Source organism: Mesocricetus auratus, unplaced genomic scaffold, assembly GCF_017639785.1.
Source record: "Mesocricetus auratus isolate SY011 unplaced genomic scaffold, BCM_Maur_2.0 Super-Scaffold_100042, whole genome shotgun sequence".
Taxonomy (NCBI): domain Eukaryota; kingdom Metazoa; phylum Chordata; class Mammalia; order Rodentia; family Cricetidae; genus Mesocricetus; species Mesocricetus auratus.
Genome location: NW_024429219.1, coordinates 1,188,789 through 1,215,608, shown reverse-complemented (window position 1 = coordinate 1,215,608; position 26,820 = coordinate 1,188,789). Strand labels below are relative to the sequence as shown.

Below are 26,820 nucleotides of genomic sequence, written 5' to 3'. Positions count from 1 at the left end.
CTTTTAATCATGCATCTCGTCTGCCCACCAAAATAACAGAGGTGGTTTTGGGGGACCTTCTGTGGAACCCCATTCAGAACCTGTAACAGCTAGTCTGAACCAATTTTATCAGCCCTGCTGACCTAGGCAGCGGCACTGTTTGTCCCTGAATGCATCTACCATTCTTGTTTGAATAGGCTTAATCAACAGGCCTAGGAGGCAGCCTGGTCTCTAGAGTAGACCCTGGTACCTTCTAAGTTCATCTTCCTCCCAGAATTGGATGCAGGCAGAGCTCTAGGAGAAGGGTCGTCACGAGCAAGAGGTGTGGAGTGAAGCTGGTATATTCTGGTTCCTTCACTAGGACAGGGGTTTCTGGAGGACCAGGATGGGCAGGTGTACCAGGGTTCCTTCCATGACAACAAGAGACATGGCCGTGGGCAGATGATCTTTAAGTGAGTATGGGTCTTGGAGGTGTAAGCTGGTACTTGGTAACAGGAGTGGTTCCCCATAGCCCCTAGAATGCTGATGGCCATGGGGTCTGCATAGGTTGATTCTATAGAAATGCTAACCGGTACCCAGGCCTTAAATATATTCTGAGCCTTTGCTGTTTCTCTCTGTGTCTCTGTCTTTATGTGTGTCCATGTCTCTGTCTCTGCCTCTTCCAACACTTTTTTAATCCTAGCACCTTTGTGTCAGGCTGGTACAAGGGTGGACCCCAGGGACCTGGGTTTGGGTAAGGACATTGGCCAGCAGTGCCACTATCTTTCAGGCAGAGGGTTAGAGACCTTAAGCTTGTGTTCGGATTCCTGGCTGGATGATTGCCCCACACCTAGCCCTCGAAACAGGCAGAGTCACCTCTCCCTTTTCCTTTTCTCTGTCATTTCCCACTTGAGTAGCAGAAGCCAAACACGTCCTGCGCAGGGCCCAGCATGTTCTGGAAAGTGGGTCCTGCCATGGGGGAGTGGGGGTGCATTCAGACATGTCCCCGCCTGCCACCAGCCCTCCTGAGCCAGCGCTGGCAAGGCAGGAGCTCACAGACCATCTGTTCGGGGCCTATTTTTTGCCTTGGCCCCGGTGCGCTTGCTGTGCCTGGTCAGAGGAGTCGGCCTGAGTCACTGCAACCACCTGGTTCCCAGCTGAGGTCCCTGTACTGTGCCCTCAGGAACGGTGACAAGTACGAAGGAGACTGGGTTCGAAACCAGCGTCAGGGACACGGGGTGCTGTGCTGTGCTGACGGCTCCACCTATGAGGTACTGCACTTACTGCCATGGGGGAAAGGTGGGAGGCCATTAAGGGACTGGGGAATCTTGGTGTTTGCCCGTATTTCATCTGGCAATGCCTTGGAGGTAACGGACTCACATTCAACTCGAATCCCCACACCCACCCTGGAGGCTGGCTTCTCTTCTGCTCGTTAAGCCCTCACGAGAAGCGAACCCTGTGCTGAACCCTGTGCTGTGCTGTAAGTCAGGTTGACAAGGAAGACTGAGGTCCGTGTACATGCTTGCTCCTGTCCCCATGGGAGGTATGAGATACTGTGGGTTTTGTGGGTAGGAGACATGACTAACACTAGTGCTATTGCTGAGAAATGTGAAGTTATTGGCCAGGAAAACTGGCATGCTTCCAGGAGGGGCACAAAAAGAAACACGGATTACAGTGCAGGGAGGTCCCGAGACGGGGCTGGGCTGGCTCCACCATCCCTGCACTGACTGCACCCCAACTCCTAGCAGCAGGAAGCAGGAGATCAAGGCCCCTGGAATCAGTTGTTGCAGGTGAGGCCCTGGTGGCATCCAAGGCTGAAAGTCCAAGTGCTGTTGCTTGCTGTGATGGTGACATAAGTTCTGCTGGGGGTTTCCAGCAGGAAGGAAGGACAGGTTTAGGCCTCCAGACTCCAGAGTGTCGGAGCTGCCTCAGCTACTTGGTTTCTTGTTGCATCACAATAACCGGGATGGTGTGATTCACATTTTTTCCAGATTTCTCAAATGGCAGTTAGAGTAACAACTAGAAGGAACAGCCCAGCCCAGTTCATGCAAATTTGGGAAGGGTAGCCACGGGTCTGCTGGGACTCCTACTGCAGATTGCCCAGATGCAGAACACTCAGAGTGGTCCCTGCTGACTCCTGTAGGCCTTTGGCCCCAGGGAACAAAACCCCTGCCACCACAGAGCCTGCGGTTCCCTCTGCTGACTGCTGGCATTGTGCCCAATGGCTAGGGAAAAATGTTTAGGGCCTGGCTCCCTGATGGCAGCGGAGTGGCTTAGGGCAGCTCCCAGAGCCGTGGAGCCACAGAAAGCCCAGCATGGATGCCCATACCTGTTTATAGAACAGAAGAGTTCTGCTTGGGTAGTTCTCCCCATGCCTCAGTCGGGTTCCTATTGCTGTGGTGTAAAAAAAAAAAAAAAAAAAAAAAAAACACCATGTGCAAAAGCAGCTGGGGAAGGAAAGGGTGTGTTGCATATTTCGCCCGCTGGTAATATTCCATCCCTGAAGGAAGTCAGGGTCGGGACCAAGGCAGGAACCTAGAGGCAGGACCCGAAGCAAAGGCCATAAAGGAGCACTGCTGTTCCCCCAAGGCTTGCTCAGCCTTCTTGTAGCACCCAGGACCACCAGCCCAGGAGTGGTCCTGCACACAGTAATCTGGGCCCTCCCACGCCAGTCATCAAGGAAACGCCCTACAGACTTGTCTTCAGGCTAGTCCTATGGCCACATCTTCTCAGTTAAGGCTCCCTCTTCTCAGATGAGTCTGTCTTATGTCAGGTTGACATAAAGGCTAGCCAGCAGAACTAGTCTTGCCAGGGCTGTTGGAATCTGTGTGGACATCGCTGGTGCCCTGCTGACCTAGAAGTTGCCCCGGTCTGTCTCTGAGACAGTACACGTCACTGTATGTACTATTGTGACCAGCCACCAGTGTGTCCAGAGCAGGGCCAAATCACATTGCAGTAGCAAGAATGCAAGGTGACGAGGGCCCAAAGGAGTCACTTCTCTCCTGCCTGTCCTGTGCCCCGGCTTGCGGGTTTGCATAAACTGTCCCCACATCTCTGAAGGGACATTTTATAAATGCGGGACCTGGGATCCAGACTTGTTTTTCCCAATCCACACACCTGATCCTTCCTTCCCTGGAGTTTGGGAAAGGTCTTGCCCCACCGGGTCCCTCCAGAACTCATCCCGCTGCTCAGGGACAGTGGATGAGCTGCCTGCTGACAGCCCGGAAAGGTACCTTCACACCACCACCTGGACAGAAGCAAGGGGAGTCTTTGAGGTCCCCCCTCCAGTCCTGTTCCCAAAGGCAGTTCTGTCCCACAAGTACTCAGACCTTCAGCAGAGCTCCACTGTTGGCCATGACCACCTCCCTGCTGGCCACTGACCGTTGGTGGCTAGGATCTGTGGGGCCCTGCCCAGGCCTTCCTTTTCTGAAACCTGAAATTTGCAGCATAGCCAAGAAGAGACAGAACTATGGATGTCTGACTTTTACTGCCAACAGCCTTCAGTGTGTCCACCAGGGGGCAGTCCAGATCTGCTCACCGGCAGCAGGCCCCAACCTTGGGTCCTTGTTCCAAGTTTGGGTGGTAATGCCCTGGGCCCTAAGGCAAGCAGCAGAGGGGCCTAAATGCCTAAACATCGAGACTGCCACACAGGCTAAAACTGTTCAAATTGCCGAGTTTTTCCTCCCAGGGCCAGAACCTTGAACTCCACAGAATTCTTCACAAAGGCTTCCTCTCTCAGCATAATCCTCAGCCCTCCCCATCCCCACCCCCACCCCCAGCACCCTGTGGCTGGTCAGCAGGAGACCTGGGCAGTTTTCAGGGGAAGGGACTTACAGGTTTCCAACTCCAACAAGCAGGCTGCACCAAAAAGCAACAGCGTGGGCTAAAGCGACCACAGTCCAGTCCTCAGAAGTGACCAGAGTCTTCACATCTGGACACACAGGCCCTAAATTCCACGTCCCCCAGTGACTCTCTTACAGCGGCCTTGGTAAGGCCAGAGAGGAGCGCCTTCGTCAAGGATCTTGTGAGCAGTGAACAGAAAAGGGCACCCAAGGCCAAAAGGAAAAGTGAGCACTATCGAAAGCCGTCTGGAAATCAGAGCTCAGATACCATGGACACTGACGACCAACGGCCAGCCGGAGACAGCTTTTACTGACCTGCACTTCTGCGGCAGCAAGAGGTTTCACTTGCTGCCCTAGTAACAAAAGCTAATTACCCAGTCTGTCACTCAGTCCTCCCTCATTAGCCAAGAGAGGCAGCGGGTTTCCTCAGGCTCTCTGGCTCAGCTGATGACCATTTCTACACCCATCTCTCCCACACAAGGGGTCACCATCTGCATGTAGTGGAGTGCAGACACATCACCTGAGGGGGCCCATGAGGTGGGGAGGAATCATGAGACTTGCTTCCCACAGGCACCACTGTCCTTTATGTTGTCACTAGTCAAACACGTAGACTTCTCTTAAACACACAGACACAAATAGGAAACCACCTTGTCCATTTGTAACTGTCCAGTTCAGTAGCAGCAAATGTTTAAATTTTTTTTTTGAGACAGGGTTTCTTTGTGTAGCTTTGGAGCCTTTCCTGGATCCCTCTCTGTAGACCAGGCTGGCCTCAGACTCGCAGAGATCCACCTGCCTCTGCCTCTGCCTCCTGAGTGCTGGGATTAAAAGCATTGCACCATCACTGCCAGGCTAAACGCTTACATCATTGTGTGGCCATTACCACTGTCTGTTCACAAATACATCTATGTAAACAGACTCTAACCTGGTAAATCCACACTCCCCATTCCCCCGGAGCCCCTGGCACCCACCTTTCTTCTCTCAGTCTGACTCCTCTGGGGACCTCTTACATGGGCTCGTCCTTTTTAGTGACTGGGATTTCTCACGGAAGCATGTGCAGGGGCCTCCTTTTGAAGGCCAAGTGGCCCGTGTGTGTACATGTTCGGTTCCCCATGCTCCTTCATTTCAGTGGACACTTGAACTGCTCCCTCTCTGCTTTGAGCATTCGTGTACAAGCCTTTAGGTATATAGACCTGCCAGATTTTTCCACCGCGGTTGTACCATTTGAAGGTCCCCAACAGGGAAACCAATAGAGGTTTCCATTTATGCATTTCTTAGTGTCCATCAGAGTTCCCCCTTAGCCATCTATAACATTAGCCAGCATTCCCATCTCGTAGGAAAGAAGTCCAGACCCTGAGCAGATGTTCTAGGAGAAATCTGCCGTTTCTAAAGGCAAGCTTGGGTCTAGAGACTCCCAGGCAGCTGGCGTAGCAGTAGCAGTCATGGTAACTTGATTCCATCCATGTCTTTGGTGGGAGCCTCTCTCACAGCATGGACGTGTATGTCACCTAAAGCTCTGGCTTCCTGAAAACCAACATTTCCCAGGTTGGTTTCCCCAGGGGGCAACCTGCTGTTTGGCACACCTGTGCACACATGAAACAGGTGGCTAGCCTTATGGGCGTCTTCATCTGCTGCAGCAGTTCCCAGCTTCCCCATTTCCTGGCATGTCTAGAGTCCCCGGGGCCTCTTCATCTGCATGTCACCAGATGTGGCTACTCCCCCCCTCTCCCCCCCCCCCGTATCACTTGCCTGCCTGCCTTGGGACAAGAAGGTCCAGTTCAGAATGGAAAGACCATTGACCCAGTTATGTCTCTACCACTGAAGATCCCTGAGAATGTGGAGCACTTGTGTCCAGTGGTAGCCCTTCAAGAACTCAGATGCGCCCCACGATGGTCCCCTCCTGGAACCATCACAGCAACAGTTAATGCTGCATCAGTGCCAGCATGTCCACGTCCCTGCAAAAATTTCCACTCCATATCCTGAAATCCTAGGAAGTCTAGACCAGTCAAATCCAACATGCAGGCCTGCTGTTACTGGACTGCAAGTGAAGCCACCTGCCATCTCTGTAAGCTGGAAACCAAGCTCTGTAACAGTCACAACCCAGGAGGAGAGCCCAGCCAACCCCTCACAGGTGACATCACCCAAGGAGACCAGAAGTCCCAAGGTTTAGCAGCAATCAGTGCTAATTGCCTCCTCCATACCACAGCATCATAGAGGCCAACTCAAAAAAAGGGGGGAGGGGTCTGGAGCTTATTGGTCACCCCAGGAAGGATGGACTTATGCCCAGGATGGTCTTGCACCCAAATCCACATCTATGGTATGGCTACTATAGAACCACTTCTAATAAAAGTATAGGAAGAGAGACAGCATGGGTTAACTGGAAAACGTTTCCCACAATGAGTGGGGCCAAGGTTTTTTTTTTCCTGCAGTTTGTTAAACTTAGTGTGCTCACTGTCATAAATGTGGCCTGCAGCTGTGGCAGAACAGGGCAGGAATGGGGCTGAGCTCCACTCTCTGGGGTCACTGTAGCAGTCAGAGAGCAGGAGTCTGCTGTACTCATCCTGGGCACTGGCGCCCTGTCTGCTGTGTGCTTGCTTGGTTTGGGGTGCAAGTCTGAGCCCTACACGACCTCTCTGGCTGGCTCCGTCATCGTCACCCCTCTTCTTTCACACACAGCCACCCTTTCCTGCATGTCAGGCAACAGCTGGGCAGAAAGGAGAAGAACAGGTGTCTCCAGCACCCTGGAGCTTTGTGGCGGTAGTATGGTTCCCTGTTCCGCCTCCCCGTGGCTGAGACTTGCAGACTGACTCCACAGACTGATTGCCTGGGCAGCCCTCAAGCCTCTCTGGACACTCACAGAGGGGAAGGCCCAACTGGGAGCTAGCTGGCAGTTCCGGGGCTCTTGGCTCTCAAGTCCAGACTGGTAGCTCTCCAACTGCCTCCTTGGGCTGCTTCGCAGGGACACCAGGGAAGGAAGGGCGGTGTTATCTACAGGAGCTTGCCCGACACTCCAGGAATTGTTTTAATAACATGTGCCTGTTCATGACCTGGGTGCAAATGTCCAATATCAAATTTATAATATCATTCGGGCAAGCCCACAGGCTAGTGTCTTTAGTCTCTTGTACACATCTGTAGCATCCATACGCAGACCTGGAGCCAGGAACACCACACTTCCACTCTTACCATATGGGCTCTGATTGTAGCATGCAGCCCACTGGCCACTCACCTCAGGGCCTGTGGCAAATGTTACGGTTGGTGAGCACTGTTAACTGACCTGGGGATGCCAGGGCGCGGCTGGCTGTGACACTTCTGTGGCAGAGGAGTGCCGCCCACAGCTCTTGACCCACCACTGCCCAGGCCGTTGGCCCCGCCTGCGGGCACCTCCACATCACTGTGTCTGTCATCGCTGGTGCCTAGGCGCCTGTTTCTGGCCACATCCCTGCATGGCAACCACCCTGTGAGCAGGCACCTTGGCCACATGCCCTGACCTGCCCATGGCCTGTCACCCTTCTTTCCTCAAAGCCCACGCTGGCACCTTCCAGAAAGCGGAAGTGGGCACAGTGAGCTAAGAGAGAAGAAAAACTACTTACTGTTCCTTGTCCTATAGCTCAGAGCCTAGGACATCAGCCAGAGCCAAGGTGCCCCTCCTGTAGTATCCACTCAGAGCGTTTGTCACTAGCCATCTGTGCGTTACAGTCACCCTTGAGAGAATTGGGACAGGAAGGAAAAAGGCTGGATACAGTGAGGACAGCAGTCACAGGAGGGTGTGGGAAAGCTTCTCACGAGAAGCCAGGAAACCAAAGACTGTCCTGCTGGGTGGGACACTGAATTCCCATGATAGAGAAGGTCGGGCCAAGGGAGGACCCTGTGCCGTGTGTGAGTCACCTCCCAGGCTTCCAAGCAAGGCACCCAAGGCTCACCGTACCCGGTGCAGCCTGTGATCTCCAGAGCCAGCCTGATGTCTCCCCTCCTAACCCCGGCGCACCCACACGTGGGATGACGAGAGAGAACAGCCATGGTCCGCACAGGCAGTAACCTGCCCAGTGCGAAGTGAACAGTCTTCATCGCATACGACTTCACAGCATGGGACCAAGTAAAAGGATAGGGTGAATGACACCTGCTGGGATGGGACACTGTCAGCTGAGCCCACCATCAACCACTCCAGGAATGCAGCTGGTGTGTAGTCTATTTCAGGACTGGAGGAATGGAGCCACCCCAGGCACCTGGGAGCCTCGCTCAGGGGTAACTCTCAGGATGAAGGCCCATCCACATCCCAGAGAGGGCTTGCCTTGTTACCTAGGTGAACAACCAGGCCCCTGCCCACATGTCCCACAGCCGGCCACTGGCCTCTCCTGAACTGAGAGGGGCCCCTAGAGCTTCTGGCTGTGAACGTGGCCTAAGCGGTATGAGATTTTCAGGGCCAGCATCTGTGAGCACTTCCTCTCCTCTCCCCACCTAGCTGGAGGCCCCTCTGCACGCATCTCCTGAGATCCAGCTCCTCTTCCCGTGCTGCCTGTGCTCCCAGCAGCCCATGGAAAGCTTTCTCTCACGTTCTCGGGACTCTGACCCTAAGGCTTCTCACCATCTCCTCGCCATAGCCTCTCAGCGCCTCTAGGCCTGAGTGAACACTTCCCTTCTCTGTCTGCATTCTCAGACACTGGTCAGTGTTCCTGTCCAATCAGTGACCTTGTGGCCCAGGAGCCCAGGCTGCGTGTAGAGGGGTTCCAGGAACAGAGGAGGGCAGCTGATGCCCAATTAACTTTTACAGAAGAATGACTCAAACCAAGCCTGTTGTTGGTTGATTTTCCCCAATACAAGTCATTCATAACCAAATACCATTCTGATCTTAGAATTTTTTCTACGGAAGTAATCCTCCTGCTGTTTCACACAATTGCTTGGGAATCCAGGTGTACTATAGAGAAGGCCAGTGGGGCGTGGAGAGTGGCACCCCACCCCCACCCCGAGGTGTGCCTGTGCTCAAGTTGAGTGTTTTAATTGCCTTTTCATTTAAAAGCTCCGGGCATCAGAACAACCCACCTTGGTCCTGGCCCCATTGTAGTCACAGGTTCAGGTCTCCTCATGATCAACTAAGTGCCATATCTTTGTATTAGGCCTTTTGTGCTGAAAGTGTGCCTGTTCAGTGGTATTTTGTTTGCATGGTGTATGCTGTGCCTTTGTTCCCCTCTTTGGCGTCATTAAAATTCAAGGGAGAACACTTAGCAAAGCAAATTGGATCCCTCCTAACGAAACGCAGCAGCCTCACTGCCAAAGGAAAGGATGCATTCACCTCACAGCCCTGGACGTCCCTACAATGAAAGGGTCCCAGGACTCCTTGGAGCCACCCTCTAAGGCCACCTTATTCTCTCTGCAGGGACAGTGGCACAGCGATGTCTTCAGTGGGCTGGGCAGCTTTGCCCACTGCTCGGGAGTCACTTACTGTGGAATGTTTATCAATGGCCACCCAGCAGGTAGGTGTTCCCAGCCTTTCCCTACTGTCCCTGTGGAGTCTGCTGTGGATTGTGTTTGAGCCTCATCGTACCTCAGGTGGCCCTGGGCAGCAGCCGCATGGGAAGTGTTGGGCCAAGCTGGGATGGAGCGAATGAAACATAAAATCCAATCCTTTTTCAGGAAAAGCATATTCTGCTTGATTTCAAGAGGGCTTATGGCTATGCAGACCCAAGGGGTTCTGCTCCAAGCAGGTCCTCCCACCTATGGCTCTCCCAGCTACAGCCCCACCACAGGCTCCCCCAAGCCACAGTACCTCTCAGTCACAGAGACCTCCTAGACATCTGGCCTTTAGCCACAGGACTTTGGAGTTACTTGGTCAAACCTCACCTGAAACCCCATCTCCCGCCCTCTGCCCCCCTCCCCCACCCTGTGTGGCCTCCATCAGTTTCTCTTGAGACCTCTACACTCTGACACAACTGCAGAGTGACCCATGTCTACCTTGGCTTGGTACCTTCCTGGTCATCCTTTGCCGCTGCTAGCGGCCTCTCCTGAGACTTAGGACAGAGATGCCATCCCAGGGTTGGGCCTATGCCTAACAGGTGCTGGGGGCCTCAGGCCCCAGCAGCCTCACCTTGGTGAGACCCTCTAACGGGATGAGAAAGGGCCGGAGCCCTTTGGGTGCAGCTGTTATAAACACTAAAGCCCTATTCTGCCCCCAGCACAGGCTAAGAAAATTGTGGTTCTGGGACCAGAGGTACTGGAAGTGTTCCAAGGCTCTCCCTTCACACTGAATGTGCAGCTGCAGCAAGACGATGGGGAAGTTGCCACAAGTAAGTGTCTTCAAGGGCGGTGGCCCTACTCTTCCAGAAGAAATGGGCTGCAGGCTCTTAAGTAGAGCAAAACTGGGTAAGGTGTTGGGTTGATCCTGAGATAACACTTGTACTCATGTACACACAGACACACAAATATACACATAATTAGAAAGAAAATCTTTAGTGTGTGTATTAAGTTGGCTTAGCAACTTAATTAAGGTATGGTTTACATACCATTAATTTCAGTAGTAGTAAATGATTCCACGATCTCTTTTTTTTTTTTAATGATATGTGTGTGTGTTGTGTGTCTCAGTGTATGTGCACATGCATGCAGGTGCCCACAGAGGCCAGAAGAGGGTATCAGAACCCTTGAAACTGACCAGGCTGGCCTCGAACTCAATACGTAGCTGAGGCAGGCCTTCAACTATCCTCTTGTTTCCTCCCAAGAGCTGAGATTACAGGCATCATGCCAGCTAGAGTCCGTGATCTCCTGCAGACATGGGCGGCTGCCACCATCGCATCACATGACCTCTCAGAACACTTCCAGACCTCTAGAAAGATCCTTTGATCCTGTTTCCAGTCTTGTGCCCATTCCAGGCCCCAATCCACTTCCTGTCTCTATAGACTTGGCTGTTGAACATTTCCTGCAAGCGAAGTCAGACCATACGAGGTCTTTGCTTGCTTCCCGTCTGCATGGTGTTCAGGGATGCCTCTGTGTTACAGTGTATACTGGCCCCATCCTCCATACTGATCAGCAGCATCCTGTTGCCCATACAGGACACATTGATTGCCTTACATTCGGGCTAATGCTAGGGACATTGTCGCTGTGAATACCACACAGGGTTTTGTACACACAGATTTTAATTTCTCTGTGTGTACATGCATGTTGCATTGCAACATCATATGGTCAATATATTTAAATTTTGGGTTTGTTTGGTTTTGGTTTTGGTTTTGGTTTTCAAGACAGGATTTCTCTGTGTAGCTCTAGAGTCCTGGAACTCTCTCTGTAGACCAGGCTAGCCTTGAACTCAGAGATTCACCTGCCTCTGCCTCCTGAGTGCTGGGATTAAAGGCATGTGTCACCACCACCCAGCTAAGATCTTTAACTTTTTCTTAATCCTCCTGCCTCAGCCTCCTAAATAGTGGAATTATCAGCCTCTGCAACCAGGCCCAGCTTGTCATTAAGATTTCTAAAGCCAGAGAGATCATTTTCTATCTAGAACAGAGAGACAGCTGTCAAGTTCTCTAGATAATTGGGATGTTCTGTTTGTGGTGTCCCAGACAGGAGCTGATGCCCACATGTTGTTCCTGAGCTCTTAATGTGGGAGAACAGTGACAGAAGAGTTCTTTCTCTGGTTCATTTTAATCGGTTTACTATTCATTTATTTTGGTTTTTTTTGTTTTGTTTTGTTTTTTTATTCTCTATGTAGTCCTGGCTGACCTTGAACTCAGAGATCCTCCTGTCTCTGCCTCTGCCTCTGCCTCTGCCTCCCAAGTGCTGTAATTAAAGGTGTGCACCACCATTGGCTGGCTTACATTAGCTCGTACATTTAGTCTATGACCTATCTGTAGAATAGGGGTCTTTTGCATGTTGCTATCTAGTTGTCCCAGTACCCATTTGTTAAAGATTTTTCTTTCCCCAATAAATTATCTTGGGATTTAATTTGCTACAATTTTAAAAATAATTTTTCCTCTATATGAAGGATATTGGTCTAAGACTTTTCTTTTTTCCTTTTTTTGTTTGTTTGTTTGTTTGTTTGTTTTAATTTTTCCAAGACCAGATCTCTCTGTGTAACAGTCCTGGCTATCCTGGAACTTACTTTGTAGACCAGGCTGGCCTCGAGCTCACAGAGATCTACCCTGCCTCTATTTCCAAGTGCTGGGAATAAAGGCTTGGGCTACCGTGCCTGGTTTTATCTGGCATTTTTATCTTCTCCTCACACTTTGGTTCTTAGAAGAATTTGTGTTGGATTGATACATTTTATTTTAAATTCAGGGCTTCAAGCACCCTAGGTAATTATTCTACCAGCTGAGCGACAACCCCAGGCCTTTTGATTTTTGTTTGTTTGCTTGCTTGGTTGTTTTCCTTTGGGGGGGGGTGTTGCCTGTCTGTGTGTGTAGGGTCTTCAGAGGTCAGAAGAGGCATCAGATCCCTTGGGACTAAAGTTACAGACAGTTGTGAGCTGCCAGGTGGGTGCTGGAAAAACACAGCCAGGTCTCCCGGAAGAGCATCCAGTGCTCTTAACTTCCGAGCCATCTTTCCAGTCCCTGTAATTTCCTTTTTTTTTTTTTTTTTTGGTTTTTCGAGACAGGGTTTCTCTGTACTGTTCTGGAGGCTGTCCTGGAACTCGTGCTGTAGACCAGGCTGGCCTCGAACTCACAGAAATCCGCCTGCCTCTGCCTCCCGAGTGCTGGGATTAAAAGCATGTGCCACCAACGCCCAGCTTGTAATTTCCTTTTTTATGCTGTTATACATGTGGATTTTACTTTTTTAATTTTCAACATTTATTTCTATTTCTCTATTGATCATATATGTTCATTACTTGAATTATTCATTCTCATAATTTTTCTGAAGATTCCTTAAGACTTCCTACTTACGTAGACATGTTATCTGCAGATAAGTTGAATTTTACATCTTCCTTTTCAGTCTCAGTGTGCTGTTTTCCTCTCAGTTGTCTTTTTTTACATTTTCCACGAGCAGTGAGATAGGTTCTAGCTATTCCACATTGTCTCCAACACTTGTTATTTTCATTTTTTATATAGCCACCTTTGTGGGCATGTATTGGTCAAGATAGGCTTTCTCTAAGAGAAACTGTCCTGGAACTCAATCTGTAGACTGTTCTGGCATCAAACTCACAGAGATGGACCTACCTCTGCCTCCCAAATGCTGGGATTAAAGGTTTGCTCCACCACCACCTGGTAATGGAAACTCTTATAAAGGAAAGCATTTAATTGGGACTGGCTTACAAGTCAGAGCTTTTAGTCCATTGTTGTCATGGCAGGCAGACATGGTTGGTGGTCAAGAGTAGCTGAGAGTTCTACAACCCAGTTCACAGGCAACAGGCAGAGAGAGCCACTAGGCTTGGCTTGGGCATTTGAAACCCCAGTGACACTCTTCAACAACATCCTAACACCACTCCCTAAGCATTCAAATATGAGTCTGTGGGGGCCATTCCTATTCAAACCACCACATGGGGTCACTGGGGATTCATAACTGTGTAGCTCAGGATAGACTAAGAGTCTCTATCCTCCTACCTCAGCCTTTCGAGTCTTGGGCTACAGTTGTATTTGATCATTCCAGCCAGTCCCCTTTTTAACTGATACACTTCTTCCATTTGTATTTATCATTTTTTTGTTTGTTTCAGTTTTGGGGGTTTTTTTTGTTTTTGGTTTTGTTTTGTTTTGTTTTGTTTTTTTAGTTTCTCTGTGTAACCACCCTGGCTATCCTGGAACTCACTCTGTAGACCTCAGAGATGCGCCTGCCTCTGCCTCCCAGGTGCTAGGATTAAAGGCGTGAGTCACCACCACCGCCCAGCCCCACTTAGCATAATTATTAATATGGTAGATGCGCCTCTCCCTGGAGCTCCCCCGGCCCGTTTGTCCCAGCAGTTTCCCTTCGTCAGGGTGGGCAGCAAGCAAGCACCTTTACCTGTTGAACCATCCTGCCTACCCCTTTCCACATTAGTTATAATTCTCATTATCTCTCTCCCGGTTTTCCTACCCTCCTAGAGATCAGTGTCTCCATCTAGTGTCACCTTCCCATGGCCTTAACAGCTCCTGTAACGACGGCCGACTATCCCTGTCTGGGAGCATCTTGATTTACTTCCCCTTTGAGGGATGCTTCGAGGTGTCCCCCCCTCCCCAGCTGTAGGATGCTGGTTCTCCCTCAGGGTTACGGAATTGCTGCTCCGTCTTCTTGTCCAGTTGCACTGAGCTGCTTGCATCCATGGACTTCCAGTCTCATCACATGAGGAAGATGTTCGGCTATCATTTCTCCCAGAAGCTTCTCTATCACTCTCTTCGTTTCTCATGTGCGAGACTGCCGGAAATCGTCACACTGTGTGCAGAGTCCCTCCCTCCTCCTCTTTTTCCTTTTCCTTTTTTTTTTGTTTTTTGTTTTTTGTTTTTCCTGTGCTTGAATTTTTTCAATTTTTTTGGATGACTTCTCTAGCTATATTTTTAGGCTCATAAATCTTTCCTTCTGCATCAGTTAATTTGTTGTGGATCACGTCCAGTGTACTTTTACAGAATCTCTCCATGCTTCCCTGACTGGCCTGGAGCTCAGTATGCACATTAGGCTGGCCTTGATCTCACAGCAGATCCTCCTCTTGAGTGCTAGGATCACAAACAGGAGCTACCAATGCCCAACAAACAGCACTGTGGTTTTCATTTCTTGCTCTTCTCTTACCTCCTGTGTCTCCACTCTGCTGATGAGCATAAGAACACAGTTACAGTACCTGGTCCCCCACTGCTCTAAGTGCTGGGGTTACAGCCTGGATTGTAATAAATTTGTCCCCAACTGTTAATTCTAGCACCCAGGTCATTTGCAACTAATTTATTTTTTTTTCTCCTCATTACACACCATACTTTTCCTGCATTCCTTGCATGCCTGGTAATCTTTGAGTGAATGCCAGAGATTGTAAATTTTACTTTGTTGGATGCCAGATATTTTTGTATTCCTATAAATATTCCTGAGCTTTCACTCTGAAGCAGAGTTAAGTTATATGGAAAAGGCTTAATCCTCTTGGCCTTGTTTTCATGATTTGTCCAACAGGTCTGAAGGAGAAAGCACCATCTGGTACCAGCTTGTCCCCAGTATTGAAGCAAGGCCCCTATGGGCACCCACCTAACCAGTCTCCTGTGACTTGAGTCTCTCTGTCTAGGCTAGTACGGACGGGGGCCATCCCCAGCCTTGTGAGCCCTAGGCCCCTTAGTTTTCTTACTTCATTCTTAGCCTCACGGAGACATCTTGCTTGTGTCCTGATGTCCCTGAACCCTGCGGGACTCTGGGGGCTTCTCCTCCGTCCTTCCCCAGATTTCCAGCTCTTCTTCTTCTTCAGCTGAGAGCATTTGCTGGGAAACACCAAGGGTCTGAACTGACCCTTCTCCTCCGCCCCCTCAAGTGAGAGCCCACGGGGGCCTGCCACTTGAGTTCTTCCTCAGTCTGTAGAACTTGACCACTTCCTAAGTCCCCCGTCAGGCTAGAGACTCATCTTGGAGCTCTGTGTCAGGCCTGGGAGCTCAAGGCCATCACTCTGTCCCATCACAGCCCCGCCCATCACTGGCACATCCCATCTCGTCTCACCCACAACAAGCACTCAAGGTGTTCCCACATGCCAGCCAGCGCTTCTCCTCACTGGGCCTCCACTGGGGCCACGTGTCTAGCTTCCTCACCTCCGCTTGCCCCAGAAGGGCCCAGCGAGTCTGTGCTCTTGGCTCAGAAAAGACTGCTGACGGCAGATCACCAGGCCTGCCAGCATGTGTGTCCACTCACAAAATACTTTCTAGGTGTCGACAGTGTCCCTGGCCTTATTTTAGTGACTGGGGAAGGTGTGGGTGATTGAGGCTGATTGAGGTCAAGCTGGTGGGTGAGCAGAACGAGCAACTTACCACCCTAGGGCAAGTTGTAGCACATTGACCCACAGGATGGTAAGGAGGAGACCCTCCCTGAGTATGAAGGCCACTGGTCAGTGCAGGATGGACTTCAGGGAGACGAGGTCCAGAACCGAAGAGTCAGTGTCAGGATTCAAGGTGAAGGAACAGAGATACAAAGTGAAAGAGGAAGCCTAGAGGTGTCAAGGAGACTTCCACCAGGCATTCACCCAAGGAAGTCAAAACAGGGACCTTCCAAGTGACTAGTCAAAGGTGAAATGTAGCCACGGTCAGTTATGAGTGGGGCAGCACAGATGACCTTCACCTTAAGCCCGCCTCTAGGGTGGGACCCAGATCCTCCCACTCCGGCCTGGATCTGTCATTCCTCACACAGCATGAAGGGTGCATCTCTTGATTTCTTCCTCTGGAAGGTGAGAGTGGCCGGACCCTGAAGATCTCAGCAGGAGTCAGATACGTGCAACTCCCAGAGTACTCTGAGGTCAGCTTTTTCAAGATGGACGAAGATCACAAGGAGGCACCCATTCAGACACCATTGTAAGGATGACACGTCCTCCCTAGGGTCACCTCTGAGGAGATTAGACTAGAAGGATGTCCCCATGGCTCCCTTGCCCATACTTTCCCGTGTGCTGTAACTGGGGCAGTGCCAGCCAGCTAGACTTTGGGAGGTAGAAATAGAAGCCAGTGAGTTGACAGGGAGTGGAGGCCTGGAGGGAGCCACATGCCTGACAATCACCAGACACGGGGAGTAGGAGGGGACCGACCAACTGGTTCTTCCTTGGCCTTAGTTGGCCCAGCTCAGCAAGCATTTCAGGGTGACCCACACAACACTCCGAGTATGACTAAATAGTGCTCCTTGACTAGTTCCAGGGTCAGGGTCAGGGCCAGGACATATGCAGAGTGTGGGCTGCCTCTGCCTCCACCCCACCTACCTGCCCCAGCCCCTGACCCCTACTCCTTTGTTCCCCAGCCTGCTCCTTTGACCCGCACTGTGGTATTTGTTGTCTCTTCCCTAGTGGGTTCCAGTGTATTTCCTATCCCCTGTCCATCCCCACATCCTGGGGACTGGAGCCTGGTTCTACTGTGGAAAGTTGCAGAGCCGACATACTACTCTCCCAGGGAGACTCAGAGACGGCGCAGGACACAGAAGCTTTCCATGGCCAAGTAGACACCCCAAGCTTCCTGCCAGGTGAGTGGGCCACATCAGCGGTCTGCAAGGTAACAGTGCTTAGAACCTGAGTGAGAAGGCGACGGGCCACGGTGGACCTGGGAGAAACATGACACTCAGGGGTCTGGACCCAGGCCCGAGCGGCTGTCAGCAGAGAGAAAAATATAACCACCTTTCCTAGGCCCGCAGGGAGATGGGGCTTCCTACCCTGGGTGATCCTCGGCCTACATCCCGACCACACAAACCCAGCAGCTGTGGAAGACGAATGGTCTGGCCAGAGCTGTAGGACCCAACCTGAGCTGAGCAAGACAGACGGTCTGTGGGTCCATGGCCCTATTCGGTCACAGGCTGTCTGGATTTCCAGGCCATTTCACTGCACATTTCACAAAGATGTGGTCCCTACTTCCAGGCCAGGCTGGTGGGGCTGCACCCTGAAATAATTCAAAGCCAGATTTACTTTGAGTCATTTGAGAGTTATTCATTTGGTTCAAGTTTAAATCACTGCAGTTTGTTGTGCCTGGCAGTACTAAGTTATCTTTGATACATCATAAATACTCAGCTTGCATCTTTTTTTTTCTTGGTATATATATATATATATATATATATATATATATATATATATATATATATATACCAAATATATATATATGTATATATATATTAATTGGTTTTGGTTTTTGTTTTTTTGAGACAGGGTCTCTCTACACAGTTCTGACTGTCTTAGGACTCACTCTGTAGATCAGGCTGGCCTCAAACCCACAGAGATCTCTGCCTGCTTCTGCTTAAGTGCTGGGATTAAAGGCGTGGGCTGCCATACCTGGCTCAGCTTGCATCTTAATATGGCAACAGGGGCAACCTTAGTAGTGTGTGTGCATTAATATAGGCATCTGGTTGGAGGTGGGCTCTGGAGACCAGCAGGAGACTGAAGTGGCACTAGGAATCATGTGGTCTCATGGACCTTCTTATGACTTCCTTGCGGTGGACCTGCATCTCAATTCATGTGGACTCTTAACGGGAGTGAGAAGGTTCAGTAAGAAGGTGCCTTCCAGGCCAAAACCACACACCTTATGTTTAGGACCCTTTGAGGACTCTCTGGCTTGGGATTTATGACCAGGATCCCCATCCCCCAGGACTGGGATCCTAGCTCTCTGGTTGCCAGGCACAGAGTACAGCCTCTGGGACAATGGTTCTCAACATTCCTAACGCTGCGACCCTTTAACCGTACAGTTGCTCATGTTGTGGTGATCCCCAACCAGGAGTTATTTTTGTTGCTACTTACAACTATAATTTTGTTACTGTTATGAGTGGTAATATAGATAACTGATAGGCAGAATATCCTGTGAAAGGGTCCCTCTCTTTGTGGCTAATACATCGATGAGATCAGCAGGTGACTTCTCAGTCAGGTGAGTACCCTGAATTTTCTACTTAGGCATATTCCCCACCCCTGACACGACCCCTTCACAGAGCCGTCTGACCCCTCCCCCCAATCTTTTCTTGCATTTTGCCTGTCTCAACCTTTCAACCCAGAAACCTTCAAGCTGGCATCAGGCAGTACGACCCCTCCCTCCCTGGCTCCTCTTTTCTTCAGATGGCCCAGCCCCTCCACAGGCTGGAGCTTCTTCTACCCTGGCTCTGCCCCTCCGGCCCATCCTGGCTACACAGCCTGTGGCCTCCAACGTGTCCCACTCCTCCTCTTGCCAGGTCTCTCCTGACTCCAGCTCAGGCTCTTCACAGGCTGCCTGTCCTACCTGACAGTGGTGCCTAAGCACTCCTGAGCCTCCAAAGGTTCATCCTGAGCCTTTGAGGCCCTGTGTGGCCCCATGACCCTCAGCGGCCCTCCTGGCCGTTACCCATGGCTTGTTCTCGCTGTAGTTGTGCTAGTCACATGATAGAAGAGAGACAGGAAAGACAGTGGTAGGTGGCAGTTCAAAGTCTCAGTAGCACAGATCTTTGGGGTACTGGCCCCCACCCCGGGACGCCCCAGAAATCCTGCTAGTAGGTGGCCAGAGGCTTCCAGAGTGATAGGCCTGTCTTTGCCAGGGCAGCAACACTTCTGACAGGAAGAGGACTGTCCAGACAGCCATCTTGAGGCAAGCGGCAAAGGCTGCAGGTCCTTCCATGTAAACACAAAGACTGGGAGGGTGGGGCTCATATTCTTTCCTTATGGGCAAGCTGTAGTCTCAAGAGGACAACCAGACTCTGTACACCCATGAGCAGAAAGAAGCCTGCTGATGTGACCTGGGGGCCAGCACATCCACAGGACCCCGGGAGCCAGCCCAGTCCATCTCCCCCTTTGTCTGACTCCACCTCGGTTGCAGGAGCAATTTCATGCTGCATCGGCAGAATAGTTCTCATATTTCTGCATAAAAATACTCATTGGGCGCCACGCCTTCCGCTCTGAGAGACTTTCAGAGCCAAGTACTGCAGTCTCAATGAAAACCAGGCCCCAGAATTCAGCTTGCTCTGTGCTGCCAGAAAGTGCCTGCCCTGTCTCTTGCAGGCAGCTCCATGGTGCGACTCAGAGTCTGGTCTTGTGGTGGCATTATCATAGGACAGTGGGTAACACAGGAGCCAGGCCACAAGGAGCACCGCTCTCCTTTCAGAAGATCCACAAGGCTTTGAATCTGACACTTGAAGTCTAACACTGACCTTGGTCATTCTAGGCAAATACTCTACCACTGAGCTACATCCCTGGTCATTGTTCCCTGCTGGGAGCTCCTCGAGGGCTGGCCAGCATCCCTGGACCCAACTTTGAGAGCCTGGACTGCCATTTCCCTGTTGTTTCTAATGGACTGTGCTTGTTCCATAAAATGAGATCGGCACCCTCCACCTCCCAGAGCTGGCAGGCCACAGGCATAACCACCCTCAACCCACCCCCACCCTGTGCAGGAGGGCTAGGTGAGGGTGGACACACTTAAATCCAGAGTGAAGCAAGGTGGCAGACCATGGGTCAGAGAAATGGCTTTCTGCCTATTTCTGCCTTTCTTAAAACTTACTTGTCCAAGAGTCTGATGGAATGGGGAAGCCTTTGCTCTGTGTGCCCATCTGTCTCAGCAGGTGGGCAGGCAGTTTCAGGCCCTTGGACCCCACTGGGAGCTGGGCTGTTCACTGAGCAAGAGACACGTGAATTCCCATCCTTCTCCAGGAGCCCTTGAGTCCCCAGGGATTCAGGACCAAGCACTAGAACATGCCCTTTAGAACCGTTTCCAGCTGCGGTGACTCTTCTGCTGCCATTCCGTGTTTGCGTGCATGTGTGCATGTGTGCGTGTACCCGTGCATGCATGCAAAACCCAGCCCCCTGGCAGGAAGTGCAGAGGCCCAAGCCAAGAGGAAAAGCAGGAGCCCAGGAGAGGCGATTCCTTTTCACCAGTCAGTGTGGGACAAAGTAGAGCACACCCTTCTCCCTCGTTTCTTCCCTTGTCTTACCCTTGTCTTCTGTGATCCCATGTAGGACAGATTTATTGTGCTACTAATTTTCAAACTGTGATCCAGTTAAACTCGTTTTCCTTCTACCAAAGTTACTTTCTCCTGTTAATCTGTCTTATACCCTGTGACAAAGACACCCGACTCCTCTGCCCCAGCGATCCCAGAAGAACTTGCAGGGGCCCCACCCAGCACCTCCAGTTTCCTACTCTAGCCTTTAGGCCCTTGGCCCTGTGCCTTTCCTCCCCAGGCATTCTACAGAGCCCTTAATTAAGTCACTACAGAAGTTTAACTCTGTCCTGGGCAAGAACAAGTTATGATTTAAAAAAAAAAAAGACCCTTAACCAGAGTGATGAATCCTCTGTAGCTAGGAAGCCTGAATTGTACAGCTGGGGACCAAACCTGTGTCAAGGACCCGGCTGAGGCCTCTCCCACATCTGGAGCTGCTCCTAGAGCCCCTCTCTGGGTGGGCAGGAAGGAGGCATCTGAGGAGGCATGCCTCAACCTGTGACAAGGAACTAAAAGGCAAATCCTACACAGAAGAAATGCCAAACTGTGCCTACAGACTCCAACCAGAGCAGGGCACTGGCTTCCTTGAAGAAAGCAACAATGGGTAGAAATCCAAAACAGTCTTGTTGTGTAAGGGGAACCTGGATCAGGGACTGTGTCCTTAGAGCGGACCTCAGTGTTTCAGACAGACAGAATCCCTGATCACCTTGCTCTTGTCCCTGGCACAGTCCCTCCATTGTCTCACTGCGTCCCTGGTGCCAACATCCGTCCCTTCTAGGCAGATGTTTGCCGAGGCTGTGAGGCTTTGTTGGGTCCTGTGGTTCTGAATGCCATGTGCAGGACTGAGGACCAGCCTAGAGCTGCTGCTGCCCACGCTGGCCTGGAAGGAGCCAGGCACACCGTGGGTCAAGGAAGTCCTGATTATATGTTTAGTCGTCTTAGAAACCGTCCACTCATCTCACCATCTAGACAAGTCATTCGGGAACAAGGCAGAGACAAGAGCCCAGAGGACTCGCATCAGCAGCTGTTAGCCCAAGATGGAGGCCAAAAGCTGCATGGGCCTTGTTCCTGCTGAGGCCCCGTAGGCTGGCGCTTCTGTGGAGGGGCACGTAAGATACGCCGGAGGCCACGTGCAGATGTCTCTTGCTTGCCAGGCTCCAAGCATACCCAGAGCCAAGATGACTTCCATCCCACCTGTAGCCCCCATTTTGGAGCTGACCCAGATATCCAGGACTGACCTGTGCTCCCAAAAATCACGGCTTCCTTCCTGGTGAGAAGGATGAGTGCTCGGCTAAGACACGGCTGCTCTTGGCAAATGGCACAATAATAACTTCAGCTCCGTTGATGTTTGCTCCCCGCCCCACAGTAGCCCAGGGGCAGGGACGAGTCCATCACCAGTCATGGGATCCCCATTTCCCTCTCTTACTCTGCTTCTCTGTGGTTTTCATTTGCCGTGTCACGATCCTAGAAGCTTTGGATGTCACACTAAGTTTTACTAGGAAGGAAGAAAATATGAAGGGCAGAACTGGGTTACCCAGCTATATATCAGGTCGCACGGAGATGAGCATAATGTGCCAACAAAGCTTAGGCTCCATCATTGAAGAAGGGGGAACTGGGCAGTGGGTGTCTTTGCCAAGTAGAAATGTCATCAAGGTTAGCCATCCCATGCTGCATACACAGATGGATACCAGAGAGGGTCCCCAGCACCGCTTCAGACACAGACCGCGCCCCCACTCTGCACCTGTGACAAAGGCTGTCCCATCGTGACCCCCAAAACCTGTCAACCCAGCCTCTAACACCCCAGACCCACGGGGCTATGATGGTGGGCTTACCGGCTGTAACAGCTCTGGTAGTGAGCAGGCTGCTGCCTCGGCCAGGCCAGGAGGAGTGTAGAAAGGACCATGCTGGTCTCAGCTGACTTCACATTGCAGGAATCTGGCAGGTTGACCAACGGCCTCTGCTCGGGGTCATTCACGTGAGAGCTCGGGGACATGCCACGTGGACCCACTCCTACCACGTACTCACTAGAGGACAGTATGTTCACCCAGCCACCCGTTTCGCACCTTTGAGTACCAGGGGGTTTCGGTTTGGAGCAAGGGAGCTCAGAGGTCAGGCTGCCCTGAGGAGGAGGTGGGAAGGAGACTCTGGAGTGGGATATGGAGCGCACATGAGTCAGACCTGAAATTAAAACAGCGCGGGAGGTGGCACACACTTTAAAGCAACCATCAGTGTTTCAACGTGTTCCCAAAGCCCGAGGCCGACAGCCAAGGTAGAGGGAGCCCCGTCTCCAAGGTAGAAACAGCCCTGTCCCCTCTGCAGACCCAAGGCATCCCCAGACTGCCCTCAGTTTCTCTAGACTGAAAGATAAAGGACTTGAATGTGACACAGTGGCCTTGGGAGAAGAGCTGGACACTGCTTGTCGCAGAGGCTTCTGGAGGCATCATCCGCTGGGTGGAGGCCACTGATATCCCCGAGAGCCCGCTGCCCACAGAGGAGACCAAAGTCAGTCCAGCCACCCGCCCCCTCACCTGCAGGTAGACTTCCTGAGGTTTGCTAAACATGTGCCAGCCATCAGGTCACTGAGGCAACTCTGGATACTACCCCATCCTCCCAGGCACTCTCTGACCTTGGCCCACCACAGTGTCTCAAGCTTCCTTGGTCTGGGATTCCAGACAATTAAAAAAACCAAGCCCTCCAAACAACTTGTGTTTCCACTCGCACCAAATAAGTAATATGAAAAGAGAAAAACGTATTCTGCTTCTGGAGGCCTAATGTCAGTAATAGGTAATTGCAAAGTGTGGTATTTCATTATTCTGTTGATATGAAATATTTCAGTTGTTTTAATTGTTTTTAAGTTTCCAGTAGACTATTTGCATTTCGATGAGCAGAACCGACAATTCCTAGGCGTGGACTATTGCCAGATATTGCAAGTCCTATTTTGGATAAATTACAGCACCCAGATTTTAGCAACAAAGCGCATTGATTTTATATTCAAAGGGCTTTTTATATTTAGTCTCTTAACCTTTTGTAATTCCCACCCACAGCTTGAAGCGCAGAGCCCTTTGTGTTCCTTGTTCTCGGTGGGGCGTCTGCTGCGCCCCGCAATTTGGGCCCATTGACTCATGCGGCAGGTGCGGATGATTGCGGGTGGACGCTGTGGGCGACGGCTGGTGATTGCAGGAGGGACGAGGTGGGCTCTGGGCCCGTGGCTCAGACAATCCCTTGCAAATTAGCTTTGGGAACCTGGAGGAGCCAGTGCCATGAGAGAAGGTCGGATTTCTTTTCTTTTCTTTCTTTCCTTTTTTTTTTTTTTTGTCATACACAAAACCCTCCTAGTGAATGTTTTCAATTGGTCTGAATGATTTCTCTTTTTCATGTGTTGGACAAATGGTTTTGAGTATTCATCGCATTCGATCTATGAGGAATCAAGCGTTATTGTATGACAGTTTTAAAAACCAAGGTGCCCTTTGCCGCTAATTCAATCTTGCCAATAAAGTGGCGGAATGTGTAGCAGAGAATTTCTGGAAATTTCATTGCCTCACAGGGTGACACTGCATTTTAATATTAATTGTCTGTGGTTAATTACGTGGCAGGGTAGCCCGCGAGAGCCGGTATTTCTAAAGTGAAGTTTGTTTGATAAATTTCCTTTTTAAGGAATTGTTGTATAGAGGGAATGTCCCAGAAAAAAAATGCATAGCATGAAAAGATGTACTGCTTCCCCGTGCCGAAACAGTAATAAGAGTGGATGTTCATACAGTTGTTAAGTGTCTGTGCAAAGACACACAGAGGGTTTGTGAGGTGGCGGGGGGGTGGGGTCCCCCCATGTCATCGCTGAGCAAGTCTTTGGCTTGACATGCAGAAGTGGAGGAAGAGGAAGGGCACCCCTCCCTTCCTCAGGTTCAGCTGCGCCTCCAGCATCACTGCTCGTTTGTCTTTTGAGTGAAGTTGAGCCTCTCACTGCCTCCCTTCTTCTAGGGCTTCTTTTTCTTTTCTTTTATTTTTTTTTTTTTGTGTGTGTGTGTGTGTGTGTGTTTTTGTTTTTTTTTTTTTTTTGGAGACAGGGTTTCTCTGTATTGTTTTGGAAGCTGTCCTGGAACTAGCTCTGTAGACCAGGCTGGCCTCGAACTCACAGAGATCCGCCTGCCTCTGCCTCCCGAGTGCTGGGATTAAAGGCATGCGCCACCAACACCCGGCCTTCCAGGGCTTCTTAATTTTCAAAGGTTCTCTCTTTTCATATATATATGGTTTAATGAGAGGAGGATATGTGGAAGTCAGAGGTCAACTCTCCGGAGTTCAGTTCTCTCCTTCCACTCTGTGGTTCCTGGGAAATCAAACCTCGGTTGGGCTTGGCAACAAGCATCTGTACCCACTGAGCAACCCCTGAGGTTCTCTCTTGCTTTTTCCTCCCTTCCTGTCCTGAAAGAAAAATCAATCCTAAGGTTATTAATCATAAGGTTATTAAGGCATAACTGGGGCCCATGAGGGATGCTAAGGGCATGAAAGGGGGGCCCTGAGTGGCATAAAGAAGGGTTCACTGCGAGGAATGGTTTGTGCTGAGAGGTTGGGGGAGGCTCTGTGAGGACCATAGTGGTGAAAAGAGTCAAGACACTAGGGTTGGTCCAGTGAGTGCCTTGAGAGTCCTGAGGCAGGAGGTCAGATACAGAAAGTGAGACCCTCAGAAGTCAAAGGGTGATATATAAAAGTAGGCATCAATGTATGTGTATACAGCTCAGTATGTAAGCAGCCCACCCCCCAGCAGCGGAGAGCAGGCATCACACCTGGTGCCAGATCTCCACACCCTGCCTTCATGAGAACCAGAGTGTGCAGAAGGGAGGGGAACCACCGAGGGCATCTGCCAGAGTTAGGAGATCCAGCCACAGAGGGGAAGGGCACTGCAGGCCAACCTGGGACAACTTGGGGCATTTAAATAAAGAATAATGCCCCTCAATCAGAGGCCACTGAAGAGTGTGTGTGCCTGAACCTGGAGAAGCAAGTCTGCATGTCTTGTAAGCCTAATGGCATGTGACATTTTAGGTGGCCTTGAAGCCCCATAAAATTCTGCCAGAGTTCAAGGAGAAGAGATAATGCTCTGTGGGGACTGGAAGCTGCCACCGTAACCAAGCCCCGTATCGAACCCTGTAAGTAACTTCACAGAATTCCCACTCCACCTGGGTTGGGAGCAGACCTGAGGCCACTTCAGCCACTTCTGCCAAAAACTTACAGCCTACTTCTAACTCTAACAGGATCTATGATCTATGACAGACAGACACAGACAGAGGCCTGGTCTGGAACTTTCATAGGTCCCAGGGTCATAAGCAGCCAGGGAAAGGCCAGGGTCTCTGCCCTGGTGCGCCTGCCACGGACAGGTGTTTTGTGAATTGTGGTGAAAGAGGGACTTGGTAGGAAAACCTCAGGGTCTGGGAGGAATTGCAAGCCCTGCCGTTTGCTGTTTCTGCAGCTGTTTGTAGATCTGAGACATTTTATTCCGATGGACTCCTCCAGGGCCCTGCAGATACCACTGAGCCATTCCCCCACCCCGAAGTTCCCCAATAGTTTTTATGAGTAAAGAAAGAAAAGACCTTCCTGCCCTCCTGCCTGCAGTTTCCTAAGAGAGCACGCAGTTGATGGACAGGTTTCAGCAGCACCTTGATGTCAGGATGGAGCCTGCAGCCTTTGCAGCCTTTTGGTGCTCATCCTCCCAAGTACCGGGAACCCTGGGGGCCTCCACAGCTGGAGTCCACAGTGGGACATAGATGGGTTGCCCTATCTGCCCTAAAGGAACCTAGTACTCCCCACACACACCCGGCCTTTTGAGCTGGGCATCTAAGTCTCCCACAGCCCTGAGAACCAGGAGGCCTCTCTACCGCTGCTAGGAAGGAGGTGCCGAATAGGCTCTGCAGCAGGGTAGATTGTGTGGGGCAGTGATCCTTTCAGGAGACCACAGCGGCATCGGACGCATTGCACCTTAAATGGCAGATGATCACACGTACTATCACTGCCTGAGTGGCTCTGCTGTCATTCTCTGAGGACAGTGCCAATGCTGAAACCATTCAGGGACAGAGGGAGAGGAAGCATGGCCTATTCCATGGCGGACCTTGATAGAGGCCGTAGGGACAGGCAGTTTTCCAGACCAGGCTCTGTCTCCCTGGGAACACTAGCTCCCTAGTGCCTGAGGCCTTAGTGTCTGCAGGTGTGTCGTCCCTGCTTTCACAGGTGACCCTTAGTGCTGGGATCACCCTCCCCTGTGACTGTGGGCCATCCTAAAGACCTTCCTCCACATAAGCAGCAAAGTTGCCTGCATCCTGACCTGGAGGACAGCCTTGTTGTTACTGTTTGTTTTGTTTTTTTAAAAAACAGGGTCTATGAACCAGGTGGTGCCAGTCTCAGGCAGACCTCTGTGACTTCAAGACCAGCCTGATCTACAGAGTGAATTCTAGGACAGCCAGGGCTACACAGAGAAACCCTGTCTCAAAAAAACCAAATAAATGCCGGGCGTTGGTGGCGCACGCCTTTAATCCCAGCACTCGGGAGGCAGAGGCAGGAGGATCTCTGT

At 51.0% G+C, this 26,820-nt stretch overlaps 1 protein-coding gene across 5 annotated transcripts in view; it reads left to right on the top strand.

The window, feature by feature from the left end:
* The window catches only part of Morn1 (MORN repeat containing 1), a 59,986-nt gene that overhangs the window by 5,832 nt on the left and 27,334 nt on the right, over nt 1-26,820 (top strand). For all 5 annotated transcript variants that reach the window (XM_021232558.2, XM_040735100.1, XM_040735099.1 and 2 more), the window contains exons 5-10: nt 341-431; nt 1,142-1,229; nt 9,169-9,265; nt 9,965-10,075; nt 16,081-16,204; nt 16,684-16,856. In XM_021232558.2, coding sequence (XP_021088217.1) covers nt 341-431; nt 1,142-1,229; nt 9,169-9,265; nt 9,965-10,075; nt 16,081-16,204; nt 16,684-16,856 — 684 coding nt within the window. The remainder of the gene's footprint in view (nt 1-340; nt 432-1,141; nt 1,230-9,168; nt 9,266-9,964; nt 10,076-16,080; nt 16,205-16,683; nt 16,857-26,820) is intronic.